At 46.8% G+C, this 14718-nt stretch overlaps 1 protein-coding gene across 2 annotated transcripts in view; it reads right to left on the bottom strand.

Moving 5' to 3' along the window:
• The window catches only part of PBX4 (PBX homeobox 4), a 42047-nt gene that overhangs the window by 1512 nt on the left and 25817 nt on the right, over positions 1 to 14718 (bottom strand). The window contains exons 5-8 of one of the 2 annotated variants that reach the window (XM_084836430.1): positions 13458 to 13593; positions 4711 to 4867; positions 1443 to 1549; positions 255 to 341 (exon numbers count right to left, since the gene is read on the bottom strand). In XM_084836430.1, coding sequence (XP_084692556.1) covers positions 255 to 341; positions 1443 to 1549; positions 4711 to 4867; positions 13458 to 13593 — 487 coding nt within the window. The remainder of the gene's footprint in view (positions 1 to 254; positions 342 to 1442; positions 1550 to 4710; positions 4868 to 13457; positions 13594 to 14718) is intronic. The other variant, XM_084836432.1, reaches the window with a different exon arrangement.

Genomic DNA, 14718 nt, shown 5'->3' with positions numbered 1-14718 from the left:
GGATTTCCTTACAACCTAAAATTGGGCGGGGGGGTGGGGCGCCTTGGTTCCTTGAATGACAAAGATTTGAAACAGGCTGCCTATTTCCCTCTCGCTTCAGAGCAGCATTGCATTGTGGTGGGGTACTAGCAGCACCACAGCTAATGCCACGGTATAAATTTATTCTAACTGCCTCTGCAGAGGTAGTTACATTAACCTCCATGTCAAACTTCTGCAGCTCAAGACATTCACTTTCAAAATCAGAAGCTCCTTACATCAATGCGCTGCGTTGAATATAGAGGGTTCCCCACGATGCTGTCATATCTTCCTGCCTGGTGTATGACATGGTGTAAGGAATCCATCTGTAACAATACAACCAATTTGGCAAAAAAGAAAAAATGTTCAGTTATGCAGATATTTCAGTCACTGCCAAAAGCCCCAATATCCCAGTTCCCTTTAGGTGGCCTCCAATGGGACTCTGAAACATTGCGTCCAGCCTGGTTGATAGCTGCAAGCTAAATCTCAGTTTGTAACTCTATTTGTGCCCATTTTGTGCAGCAGATTCCATCTCACAATGGCGTGTTATGCACAGAGAGAGAATGCCATCAGGCTGGGCAGGGTTGCAAAAAAAATGATGATGGATGAACTTCTGGGCCCAGCAGTTTGGGGAAAGAAAAGAAAGATGGCCCAAATTCCCCTGCTCTGGAATGTGTGGCACAGCACACCTGTATTACCACAGAATCTGGGACACTCAGATCCAATTCAGCAGGAGCTCTAACCTAAGGTGTGTATACTGATCTCATTACAGTGATGAACTATCTGGTAGTACCACTACTGTGCAAGGCAGTAATACTGCCATACACACTGGTGGTGCCTGATATTACAAGCATTTCCTGGCAGCTGTCTGGCTTTACCTTTGCTCAGACATGATAGACATGAAATAGGAATATGTTACCTTCAAGTCTTGTCTGACAATTTCATTTAGCCTCAAGTCTGTTAAAGCCTTGTGTGCAAGTGCTCACATGCACAGATGTGTGTGTGAATAGCCCTACCCTTTCATGCATGACAGCAGCAGCAGCATTTAGCATCACCACAGATGCTATGGGCTAGGCCTACAGCCAATCTCCTTAGATCACATTTTTGCATTTTAAAGGACAAACATCAGACGGGTAGGCGAGACATGTTGCCAACTCCAGCCCAGAATAGAAAAAGCAGGAATGTCCTTGCCTAAACCAGCACTGGAAGTTGTAGAATGAGTCAAGTGCCCAGGAAGCCAAAATTTATTTATGGAATGATCTATCTCCTAGTAAATCACTCCTACAGGTGACCATTCTATTATAACATTGCCAGGAGATCTTAGAATCCAATAATCTGTCAGAGTGATGCTTGGGCACTTGGACTGCAATATTTGCCCCACTGAAGGCCGCAGGGCATTTGTGGTACATTTTTCTCTGGTCACCCACCTGTGACTGCACATTGGCTCCCACTGGCGAGTTCTGGTAGGAAGTGAGTGACTGCAGGTTTATAAAGGAATCTCCAGAATTTGTCATTTTAAATGACCCAGAGGAACCTGAAGAGGAAAAGAAGTTACCTAAGGGTATGTCTGCACCTGCTTATTTTTGCGTAATCTGTCACAGACAATAGCACAAGGAGCTGTTGTGTTCTGCACCTGATCCCATGATCTATCACTAACTGTCTTTGTACAGCATTCCACTTTGGAGGGCTCAGTGAATAGTTTCTGACCTTGTATAGCCCTGGATACTTCATGATCCCATTTTTTCTCCCCATTTTGGCTTTGTAGTAGCGGTTTCAAACTGTGTTCCTCGGAACCCTAGAAGTCTATCAAAGGTTCCCTAATGTGGGGGGGGGGGGATCTGTAATGGCAGACAAGACAGTTTTCCCACCAATACTGATCTCCCCCTGCAATGCACCGCTCCATGGAAGGGGCAGTGTGTGTTCTAGGGTACTCTGCTTACATGGGGAGATGGTGAGGGCCAATAAGCCTAGCCAACGTCTCATGTAAACTGCATGCACTCTAAAAAATATGTCCCAGAATCCTCTGCAACACACAGGAGTTCTAGAGCAGATATGCAGAGGTTTCTTGAAAGACAAGTCAATCTGAAAAGGATTCCCTCAAAGGCTGAAAACCACTCATCTAAGTTATCAGTGTATGAAGACGCCCAGCTGCCACTACACAAATAATAATAAACCTCAAGCCCACAATATTTGTGTACGTTAGGGCTGTAACAAAAGTGCAGCCAGTGGGTGCACGAGCCCACCTAGGATTCTGTGAGAAAATTGGCTTTCTAATGAAAGACAGCCCCCATTTAAAAAATGTTTTAACCTGTACAGCTCTGCTAACTCAAGATTTCTTCTAGCTCAAGGTAGGTTTTCAAGATCACCTTTTTTGATTAGGTGATCCTTAAAAAAGCACTACCCTTCTAGTCAGTAGAGAAGGGTGCTTAAAACATATGAGGGAAGGGGAGTCACTTTAAGTGACCTTGAAAAATATCCACCCTTTTCCCATTGCTCTTTTCAAGCAACTTGCTATACTTACAACTATAGTGGCTAAAAGGTGTTTGTTTGTTTTCAGAGTATGTAAGGATAGTAAAAGGCAAACACACACATAAATGTTGGCACAGCCCTCAAAACAGACACAACCTTGCCCTGCAAAAATGTAGGCACCCCTTTTATCCACCACACATACACGCACACAGTGGCAGATAATTCCCCCTCTCCCCTCAAAAGTATAATCTTGATGTGGAGAGATACAGTGGGAAGCAGCAGCTCCTCCCGCTTCTTTCGAGAGCTGGGAAACTGTTCCTTTTCCAGTCCACAGACACACACCCTTAACTAAGGACCAGGACTAGGTGGTATGTTTGCCAAACATTTTTCTTTTAGAAACAGAAACGGAATGGAACCATAGCACACTAGGAGGGAAGAGTTCCCCCATGCTGTTTTCCTGATGGAAATTGCTCCTCTCCACTACAACTAAAATGTGCCCCTAAAGATACCAGTGCAGCAATAGCCGCTTGAAGGGATGTTTTTGGGTGGGAAGTTTGACGGGAGAAAGCTTAAAAAAAAAAACACTGATGCGCTGCAGTCCTGATCAGGATTGTGGTTCCCCAACCAACCACCCCGCCCAATGCCCAATGTGGTTGCTATTTCTAAAAAAAAACAAGCCCAGGAGAGACAATCACATGACGAGGAGAGAAATAGAAACACTGCACCACACTACTTTCAGGCTTTATTCAGGGCTTCAAGGAGCACCCCAGAGCTGCACCACTTGTGCTTTTGCTTCTAATTTTCCCCTGAATGTGTGCACAACAGCAAGGGGCTTATCTGGGTTGCTGGGAAGAAAAATGCACCCAGCAGCCAGTAAAAATGGGTTTTCTAATTCCAGAGTGCCTGGCAACCATTTAAAAAGGAGATGTTAGTCAGAAAGGAAATCTAATGGGAAGTCGGACACAAGACTAGAAGGCCCCTAGTCAAGTCACATCATTCCTCCAGAAACTATTAGAAGCTCCGTACACTCTGGATGGGAAAAGAGCAGCTCACCAGGATCTAAGACAGACAAAGGTCTTTCCTGCCACCTACTACCTGGTCCTTTAACTGGAGATGCTGGGTTTGAACCCGGGGCCTTCTACATGCAAAGCAGGGGTCACTTCCCAACATAAAAAAGCTGTCTTATTGCATAGCTTTCCCCGATCTGGTGCCCTCCAGATGTGTTGGACTGCAATCTGGTGCCCTCCAGACGTGTTGGACTGTAATTTGGGTGAAATATAAAACTGAAACAACTGGGCCAGCATCAAAGCTGAGCTCAACAGATCACAATCATTACTTATCATTATCACACATTATACGGTTCATGAAGAATCAAATGCGTTTGTGACACTAACAATTCATAGACATTAAACTATAGAGAGGCTCTGTCTTGGGCTTGGCAAATTGATGAACTGTAATATAAATTGGTGTTGGGTCTGAGGAAATCACCAATTTCCTATTCATTTCTTTGAAGCTCCAACTACAAATGTGGCCACCCAACCTAGCAAGGAAGACTGACTACAGCCCCAGTATGTGTATGGAAAAGGCATGAAAGTTAATACTGGGATGATGAGGGACAAACGGAAGTGAAATGAAAGGTGATAGGGAGTGATATGCAGGCAATAGCAACTCACTCCAGGGGGTATACTGAACAAGGATTATTGAAGCAATTCCAGCTCCCAGGGTGTTTTAATCAAGTTCTTCTTCAGAAGAAATAGAAATTGTTAAACAATAATAATTTAACAAATATGTCTGCTTGTCTAGTCAAGTTTGTCAAAGAAGAAACAGACATGCTTAAGTGTTTTCTCTAGTGATTTCTATTAGTAATTTTCTCTCAAGAACAGCAATTGGTTCAAAACATCTTGGGAAATGGAATTGCTTCAGCCAATCTGGGCTCACCCAGAAGAGTTTACTGGTACTCAGGGTGGTCTTTTGTTGCTACGCTCTTACACAGAGCAAATAGCAGGGCTCTCAAAAGCAGAAAATGGCAAAACTCTGGAAAAATAAAACAGGAGAATTTAGATATACAGTGCCATTCTAAACCACTTTCAAGAAGGCATGTTAGGTCAATTCACTTCTACCTTTTTGACTTCAGATCAGTATAGAAGATACTCTCTCATTGCATAGAGGTTTCTCTATGAGGTGCCAGAGCAACCACTGTTTTAGATGCTGCCTTTCTGCACTCACCAGAATTTGGGGTGGGTGGAGAGCTTGTCTGGTTGCCCTGGGCCACCACATTGGTTGCATCCACCGCTGTTTTGGCTGCATAAATGTTAGCCTCCTCCTGGAATTTCCCCATATTTTTCTTGTACCGGATTCTCTTGTTACCAAACCAGTTAGAGACCTGCAACAATAATTCAGTTAATATGTGAACAAATCACAGTGTAGAGTCAATACCATCAACAGAAGACAGGAGGCAAAAGACTCAGACACAAAGATTCTCAGAGTAGGCAAAATCAGTCCATACTTCAAATCTCTGGAAGCATCAAACCAGGTATTGACACTGATCCATTCACAGAACTGCAAGTCGTTTAGCAACAGCAAAACACTATTAGAAATCCCTTTCTGGAGCTAGATACTAAAAGCTGTACTGGCTAACCTTCTTGGCAGGTTTATTTATTTTATTTTTGTTGCCTTTATACACGTCTTTCCATTAAAAAATGCCCGAGTTGTCTAAGAACAATATTATCCACCATAGAAAATAACCAATCCCCATAATATAAGCAAAACACAATAAAACAGTATAAAGATCAAAGAAGAGCAGATAAAAAGTCAACAAATGGCAGTCAATTAAAAATGTAGTTAAATTAAAAATATAGATTAAAAAACAGAGCAGCCTAAAAGAACAAAATCAGCCCAGGACAGCTATGAAGCGCTCAGTAGGTTAAATGCCTGTTTAAATAAAAAGATTTTTGCCTGCTGGCAGAAGACCAGCAATAAGGGGGCTAGATGAAGCTACCTCAGTAGGGATTTCCAAAAGTGCTGTAAGCCAAGCCAAGATAGTGCCACTCTAATGTACACTAGAAGGCATACACAAGCCCCAAGTGCCTTAGCAGGGAAGCAGCAGTACAGCATGGGAGGGCAAGAGAGAGGTATAGGCCCAACTCTACACTGCAGCCAGGCTCACATGCCCTCCTGCTCCTTTACAGGTGTGCCACAAATGCATGTTGCCTCTGCCACTGTGATGGCTTAAAAAGTACTGGATAGCAAAGTTCAGCAAAAGAAGGCAAAGAATAAAAAAAAGCAACATTTTGTTACCAACTGAAATGAGTAAGGATTGGCATGAGTTACTTTGTAAGCAAGCAGATTTGGTTTCAATCTAGATAGCACCCAAGAGTTATAGTTGACCAAATACAACCTAATCCTTGTGGTAGGACTCAAGCTTGCAGCAAATCCCTGAGCCTGGAAAGTCAGGTTGCTTACCTGTAACTGTAGTTCTTCGAGTAGTCATCTGTGCATTCACACATATGGGCTCTGTGCCTGTGTGGAGACTCGTTCAGGAAACTTCCAAGCTGCATAGTTTTTTTGGCGGGAACCCCTCCCCCACCGTCTCTGACATATATAGCATGGGTTCCCACCTTCCCCTCAGTTCCTTGAGACCACAAGTAGTCCCAAACCGAGAAGAACACCTCGGTACCAACAGTCGAGTTGACACCGAAGTGGGGCCGGTGGGGGGGTTCTGTGAATGCACAGATGACCACTTGAAGAACTACAGTTACAGGTAAGCAGCCTGACTTTCTTCTTCGTGGTCTCGGTGCATCACACATATGGGTGAGTAACAAGCTAACTTACCAGAGGCGGGTCGGTGTCTCAATGTGGTACCGACAAAAGCACAGCCCTGCCAAAGGCACAGTCTGCTCGAGCTCAGACGTCCAGTCTGTAGTGCTTAATAAAGGTAGAAGGCTTAGACCAGGTGGCCGCCTTACTCAAGTCTACAGTGGGAACCCCTCTTGTAAAGGCAGTGGAAGTCAACACTCTTTGTCGAGTGCGCTCGGATTTGACTCGGTAGGGGTCTCCCGGTGACCTCGTACGCCAGTCGAATGGTGTGTACAATCCAGGAAGCCAGCATCTGAGAGGAGACTGGAGAGCCCTTATTGGGTACCCCATAGCATAGGAAGAGCCGTTGTGAGTTGTGGAAAGGCTTGGTCCGTGACTTATAGAAGGCCAGTGCTCTCCGGACATCTAGAGTGTGTAGCCGTCATTCCAAATCAGAAGTTGGGGGTGGAAAGAAGGCAGGGAGCACGATCAGTTGATTAAGTTGGAAGTCCGTGACCATGTTCAGGAGGAATGCTAAGTCCGGCCGCAGGACCACCTTTTCCTTGTGAAATACAGTGTAAGGTGAGTCTATTCGCAATGCGGAGAGTTCGCTCGCTCTCCTCGATGACGTAAAGGCTATCAGGAAGGCGACCTTCCAAGAGAGCAGCCTCAAGTCCACTGTAGCAAGCAGTTCAAACGGTACCGACGTGAGGGTGTTAAGCACCAGGGTTAGGTGCTACTGAGGAACGAAGTCTCTCACTGAGGAGCCAAGTTACTGAGTCCTCGCAGGAATTGCTTTGCATAAGAGGTGGCTGAATATGGAGCACCCGTCAATGTTACCCCTCATAGCAGAAATCGCTGAAGCATACACCCTGATGGAGGAGTACTTCAGGCCTTTGCTGAAAAGATGTTAGAGGAAAAACAATATGTCCACTAGACAACAGTCATTAGGGTTACAGTTGTTGTTAGTCGCAAACCGAACAAATGAGGCCCATTTTGCTGAGTACGAGTGGTGCGTGGATGGTTTCCTCGCCGCATCAAGTACAGCCTGCACTGTTGGTGGAATCAGCGGAGAAAAGTGGTGAGTGGTCGGATCCTCCATGCCGTGAGGTTCAGAGTGTGGAGATCGGGGTGAAGGATCCTGCCCCGGTCCCAGGAAATCAAGTTGTCTATCCACAGTAGCAGTAGGAGGCGTCCATGCGCTAGGTTCAACAGCATCATGAACCAGGGTTGTCTGGGCTACCAAGGGGCAATCAGGATGCAGTTCATGGCATCCTGTCTGATTTTGGAGATCACCCTCGCGAGGAGTGGGAATGGAGGAAAAGGTAGAATAGGCGATCCTTTCATTCTAGGAAAAAGGTATTGCCGAGTGATCTGTGGCCATCTCCAGCTCTGGAGCAGAAATGTCCACAGGCCATGTTCACTGGAGTTGTGAACAGGTCGATCTCTGGTCGGCCCCAGTGGTTGAAAATTAGTTGCAGGACGGTCTTAGCCAACTGCCATTTGTGGGAGCACCAGAGGAAGCAGCTGAGAGAGTCTGCCAACAGGTTGTCTTGTCCTGCTATATGGAGAGCGGTCAAGCAAATGACCTTGGCAACAACCAAGTTGTAAAGGTTTAGAGTGAGAGAAAGGAGGCGGGAGGAGTGTGTTCCGCCTTGCTTGTTTAGGTACCAGAGAACTGTGGTGTTGTCCATGAGGATCTGGATGTGTCGATGTTGGAGGTGCGGTTCGAAGGCACGGAGAGCTTTCCAAACTGCCAACAGCTCCAAGAAATGTATATGGTACAGTGTTTCCTTAGAGGACCAGAGACCTTGTGCTTGAAGGGGGCTGCAATGCTCTCCCCAACCTAGGAGAGGGGCGTCTGTGGTGAGAACCCTGGATGGAGGAGCGGGAAGGAATGGCATCCCTTGGATCAGATGCCTGGAGTCCATCCACCAGTCCAAGCTGAGAGCAACAACCTCCAGTATTGAAAGTATGACAAAGAGAGGGTTGCGGGTCAAGTCGAAGTTCCGGATGAACCAGTGTTGAAGTGGTCTCATTCACAGCTGAGCCCATTCCACGACCGATACCGTGGCTGCCATGTGGCCAAGGAGGCATTGGACATCATGTGCGCTGGCACGGAGGGCAGAGAATATCAACATGGCTTGCACGACAAGGTTTGTGACATGAGTCGTCGGTAGGTATGCCCGGCCCGATCTGGAATCGAGGACAGCCCCTATAAATTGAACTGTTTGAGTGGGGGTCACGTGAGACTTCTCCTCGTTGATTCGTAGGCCCAATGCCCAAAGAAGATCCAAGATGATCACGATATCGTGCAGTAGAGCTTATCAGGAGGAGGCCACAAGTAGCCAATCGTCTAGATATGGGTAGATTTCTACTCCCTGAAGATGGAGGTAAGCGCGGACCACAGCCATGCACTTGGTAAATACGCGTGGGGCTGTTGAGGGGCCGCACAGCAAGACGTTGAACTGGAACAGTTCTGCTCCGATCACAAAGCAGAGGAAGTTTCTGTGTGAGCGTTCTATGGCTACATGGAAGTACACATCTTCGAGATCGATCATGGCGAACCAAGAGCCCTTCCACAGGAGTAGGAGAATTGTGACTAGAGTTGTCATCCTGAACTTCTTGGGGGTGACAAACGTGTTTGGGTCGCAAAGGTCAAGAATGGGCCTAAAGCCTCCATCCCATTTCAGTACCGAGAAGAACCCCTCCATACCAACGTTTGGATGAACGCGTTGAATAGCTTCCTTTCGTAAGAGAGATTGAGTTTCTTTGTGGAGGACCTCTGAAGGCAGATGACCCGGACTGGACCCAAAGGCGGGGGGGGGGGGGTTGAATTCTATTCTGTATCCGTGATGGACAATAGCTAGCACCCAGTTGTCCGACGTCACTCTTGCCCGTGCTGGGTAATATTGGCTCAGGAGGTCTCCAAAAGGTGGATTGCAATTGTTGGTACGGAGGGGAATGGAGCTGAGGTCAAAGACGACGTTTAGAGAATCCCTCACCCTTCACCTTTTGTTGGAACCTGGGGAAGGAGTAGCTTTTTCTCTGCCGGTGCTGCTGCTGTGGGAATCTGGGTGTCCGGTCCCTAGACTGCCGAGGTGGATAGGTCTGGTTTCGGTACCAGCAACACTGATGGTACAGGGCATGCTGCTGCTGTTGTTGCTGGGCTGGACTGATGCCCATCTTACAAGCAGTCATTCTGGCTTTCTGCACGGAGTCCATCTGGTCATCTGTGTTGGTGTTGAAATAAACCCTCGCCGTCGAAGGGTAGATTTTCTGTCTGCGAGCAGGCTTCAGGAGTTAGGCCCACAGAGCGAAGCCAGGCATGCCACCTTAGGGAAAGGGTTCCCATCATGCTCTTAGCATTGCAGTCCGCTTGATGCCAGGCAGTGATGATCTGTTGACAAGAGGGCTTGGATGCCTCAGCATTCTAGCTAAGTCGCATTGATCCTCAGGGAGGTATGCGATGAGGGAGTCCATTTTCTCCCGGAGGAAGAGCTGATACCTGGCCATCATCGCCGGGTAGTTGGAAATTCTAAGCCCCAATGCCGCTGAGGAGTAGAGATGACGTCCAACGATATCCAGTTTGCGACCCTCCTTATCCACAGGCGAGGCATGTGCTTTCTGCGAGTGACCTTGGGCAGACTCCACAATTATGGAGTTCAGTTTCAGATGTGAGAAGAGGAAAGACGCATCCGTCTCTTGAACATCGATTCCAGCCTCTTGGACGTTGGGGTCGAGGACGAAGGTGCTTTCCATGTCTGTTGGACTGCAGTCAACAGGGCTGGAAGAAAAGGGATGGCCACCGGTGTGGACAGGTCCATTGCAACAGCATCGAATACCAGATTGTGAATCTGTTGGGGAGGTTGTTGGACCTCGACGCCCAACAATTGCGCCATCCTTAGCACTTGTTTGGAGAAGTGGCCCATGTCTTCAGAAGGTGAGGCTCTATCTCGTGTCCCGATGACATGGTCCAGTGATGAAATAGATGGAGGAACCAAGGAATATGAGGAGTCAGATTGGTAGTCCTCCCCCAATTCCTGCAACTGAGTAGGTCTTGAACCACAGCAGAGGCATGAGATGGAACAGGAGGTGGCGGGGTCCCGACTGGTTTGGTGTATCGCTAAGGACGTTGAGCGCCTTGGTACCAGAGGAGGAGGGCAGAAAACATCCTGGTTGTCAAAGCCAGAGCATTATCCAGACTGTACAGGAGCATGCGAAGGCGAAGTACCTCCTAGGTAGCAGGAGCGATTGAGGAAGAGATTGCTGTCCCTACAGAGTCTCCAATCCACATCCGAAAGCTGTCGGTGGGGGAGAGACAAAGAGGCCAAAAAACGGTCCCAATCTCGGGATGGAGAACATGAGTGGTCACGGTCGTATTGTCCTGTCCAATGATCCCAATGGTATCAATCCAGAGATCGGTATTGAGAAGGCTGTCGAGGGGAAAGCACGGGTCGATACCGAGGTGACTGGATGTCATAACGACACGGTGTTGGAGACCTGGATCTCCATCCCATGGCTGTCTGAGTTGGATGGGGTGGTGGGGTTGTTGTATCCCTCAACTCACGCTCCGAGACCGTAGAGGCCAGTTCCAGAGTAGTCATGTGTGTGGTGGGCACAACACGAATAGGAGAATCCAGTAGAGGAGGAGGTGGGAGATCCTGCTCCTTTTCCTGTTGTTTGGAGTTCTTTTTCCTCTTCTTTTCCGGTGCATCCGCCACCAGTTCAGGGCATTTTGAGAGCTTTTTTGCCGCTGAAATGGCCAAGCTCCTTCCCGGAGTAGGTGGGTCTACTCGCACCGGCTCAGTGTGTGTGTGTGGGGGGGGGGGGGATTGGGTCGCAATGACCGCTTATGTACTTGTAGAAGGGGCCGCAGAGGGCTGGTCCCTGGGTGTTTGTGCCTTAGGCATGTCGACCGCTTGAAGGGCCCATTGCCACAGGATCGCTTTTAGTCGGTCGGGCCTATTCTTGCGAGCCTGTTTTGATAGCGATTGGCAGTGGTGGCAAGTTTCAACCTTGTGGGATTCCCCCAAACAAAGAAGACATCAACAGTGGCTGTCCAAAGAGGGCACATTACTGCCACAGGCTGTGCACCTTCTAAACGGAGGCTTTGGGGCCATAGGCCAAGGAAGAAAAAATGCGTCGCTGCTGAGGCAAACAACGCTCCACAACACCAACACCAATGTCCGTCAATCCGTCCCTTTCTTTCTCTCTCTCTCTCTCTCTCTCTTATTTGAAGATAATGAAGAAAAGATTAAGGAAGAAATGAGGTTTAGATAAGATAAGATAAGATAAGATAAGATAAGATAGCAATACAGCGTGACAGAATGTTGAAAGAAGTTCCCCACAAAGTAACGCTAAGGCGGTCGAAAAGGAACTGAGGAGAAGGTGGGAACCCACGTTACATATGCCAAAAGACAAAGGGCAGGGGTTCCCGCCAAAAAAACTATGCAGCTTCGAAGTTTCCCGAATGAGTCTCCACGCAGGCGCAGAGCCCATATGTATGATGCACAGAGACCATGAAGAACCGAACAGATGTCAGGCAGAGATTAGCTTGCATGCTCTTACCAAGCTTTGCCAAATGATGAAATTAAAGCAAGTGTGACCAGCCAGACCAGCATGCCCCTTCCCCTCCCCCCGCCCCGGCCAACCTTGAACTGAGTAACTAAGCCTTACAAGGGGCAGTTCAACCTTTTAGAATGGAAAAAAATCTGCACAAAAGCCGGGAAACCACGAAAGGAGTGGCAGTCAGGGATAAAAGAGGGAATGGCCATCTGGGGAACCTTGGAGGGCAGGACTGAAACCCCAAGCAGGCCAGATTTGGCCTGTGGACATAAAGATCAACACCCCTGGATTACAGGATAACCAGCTAGACAAGCAAAAAAGCCCCCCTGAACAGTTACAGGCCAAGCAGGTCACGTAGTAAGGGCTGAACCTTATAAAAACTTCCAGATCATGCTTGCTATCTGGTTGAAGTAACAAAGTGATCAATGATCTGGCAATACTGAAATAACAACTGGGAGGGAATTTGGTGCCCTGTTGTTCACTCTTCTGGCTGTGCTGGATTTATTTAAATCAATGTGATTTAATCAGTACTTAAATCATGACATCAAGAGAAAAGATTGATTTAAAAATCAAGCTTTCAATGTACAGTTGCAATATTTCTTTAAATTAAAACAAAAATGATATTAATAGCTTGACACAACCATTAACATACATTGATTTACAAATAACTTTTGTAATATGTAGGAACATTTAGGGCACAGTCCTATGGAGATAGCCATAAGCCTCTGAACTTGGAGGCTTACGGCCATCTAATGCAGAGCAGGAGGCATGGCAGAGGCAATCTTCACCTCCATGCTCCCCCCACTCTGCATTTTAGCTAGACAAGTGTTTTCACCCATCCAGCTGAGGCACTGGGGAGGGGGAGGGAAGGAGGCTGGGGAGGCCTGGGGATACAGCATAAGCCATCTCCTCCCCTCCTCGCCCACTGGCACACCCCCTTTCCCTTCCCTCCAAGGTTGCTTTTGTGATCTTGGAGAGGCAGCCGGTGAGGTTCTCTCCATGGGAGCGGGGCTCGGACTCCTGGGTCCAAGATTGGAGCAGTGTCTCTGACCTCAGATCCAAGAAGCTGAAGTATCCTATGGCCATCCAGACTCTGTCTAGGGGCCACAGGATTGCTCTCTTAACTATACATAATTTCTTAGGGTGGAATCCTACGGTCCCTGGGAGGGGATCCCAGCAGCCAATAGATTTTGAGGACCTTGATAGCTCTGCTGTTGGAAGCCTCCTCATTCAGGTGGCAGAGGACTCTGCTGCCATCACTCCTCCACCACCACACTGTACCTTCTACTCTGGCTGATGCAAGCCTGGCCAGGCTTTTGCAGTTCTTCCACTAAAGATTCTCCATACCCCACCCCATAGGATGACTCTGCCCAAATGTTTAACAGTATTTTTACTACTATTTTATAAAATGGTAAAAGACACATTTTAAAAAAGAAAAAATATACAACTGAAATGAAGCAAAATGTTAAAAACCTGACTATTAAAAATGATTTTATCCACCCTTTTTCTACATTCTATGCATTAAAAAAAAAAAAAAAAACCACACAGGAGGTCTGAAAACAAACAGGCATGTTCGGTAACACTGGCCTGTACCATGATGTACAGCATACCTGTGAAACTGTGATGCCTCCTTTCTTTGCTAGCTCTTCTTTGGCTTCTTCACTGGGGTAAGGATTACTCAGGTGAGAATAAAAATACTCATTCAAGACTTCTGTCGCCTGCTTGCTGAAGTTACGCCGCTTACGCCTGGGAATACATTGCAATTTTTCATACTGCTGACGTTAGAGCATACTATGCACCAGTCCAAGGGCTGGAAGAAGAGCCAGCAATAGCTACAGGAAAGCACACACCAGCCTGGGCAAGTTGTTCAAGCCAGAGCTCTGTCGTGGTTCTTAAACTGGGGACCACCGCTCTAGTGACATGTGCTGTTTTCCAAGATGTAATTTATATTGAAGCTAAAACATATACTATTCTAAGTCACAATACTAATACAACGAACAGACTAGCAAGGCTTTAGCCAAATGGGAAGACATGGTATAATCTCCCCCCGCCCCAAATTTAAAAATTAAAATCTGGACTGAAAGTACAACTGGGATTAAGCAGACTGCTCTGTACACACATAATACTTCCAAAATGAAGTGACAGATTAAATCCAGAAGTACTTCCAAATCCAAAGAACACTTTCTCCAAATTTCAACTCAAAACACCCTATTCTAGAATGAAAACTTCCTCATAATAAAATTCAGGACAGAAATGCATAAAGAGCAAGGAGGGACTCAGGGAAGGGCCATAGCTCAGTGGCAGAGCACAGGCTTTGCATACAGAAGACCCCAGGTATTTCTAGTTTATTTTAAGGAGATCTCTGCTGCTCTTCAGTAAAATTCCCAGGGCAGCATTAAAACAATTAGCATTAAAGTAATCAGGTAGCAAGTGATGGGAAAGGGCCCTGCCTGAGAGCCTGGAAAGCTGCTGTCAATCAGAGCAGACAATACTAAGCTAGATGGACCAACGGTCTGACTCAGTACAAGCCAGCTTCCTATGTTCATACAAGAAAGCGGTCTCAGGAAATCATAGGAAATTGGGCCTAATCTTGATGTTTTCAATTTAAAACAGAAACTGAACAGTAAAACATAAACATGCAATTTACATAATAACAAAGAGTGCCATGTAGAATTAATGGGTGCATTTGCTGGACTGCACTCAAAAGCTATAGTATTGTTAAGCCCTAGACAGAACTGACCTAGGCCAGTGTTTATTCCTTCCACTTCTTATAGGGGCTTGCCCCATTATGCACAGTATAAATCCCTATAAAGTGTCCTGTTCTGCTAACATCCTGGATGCAGAAGGTGTCTGTACCAATTCTCGATCATG

This window comes from Heloderma suspectum, chromosome 2 (assembly GCF_057233095.1).
Source record: "Heloderma suspectum isolate Gila_16-S chromosome 2, 16-S_ref, whole genome shotgun sequence".
Taxonomy (NCBI): Eukaryota; Metazoa; Chordata; class Lepidosauria; order Squamata; family Helodermatidae; genus Heloderma; species Heloderma suspectum.
Note: the sequence above shows the minus strand (reverse complement) of the source record. Positions and strands in the feature narration are given on the sequence as shown.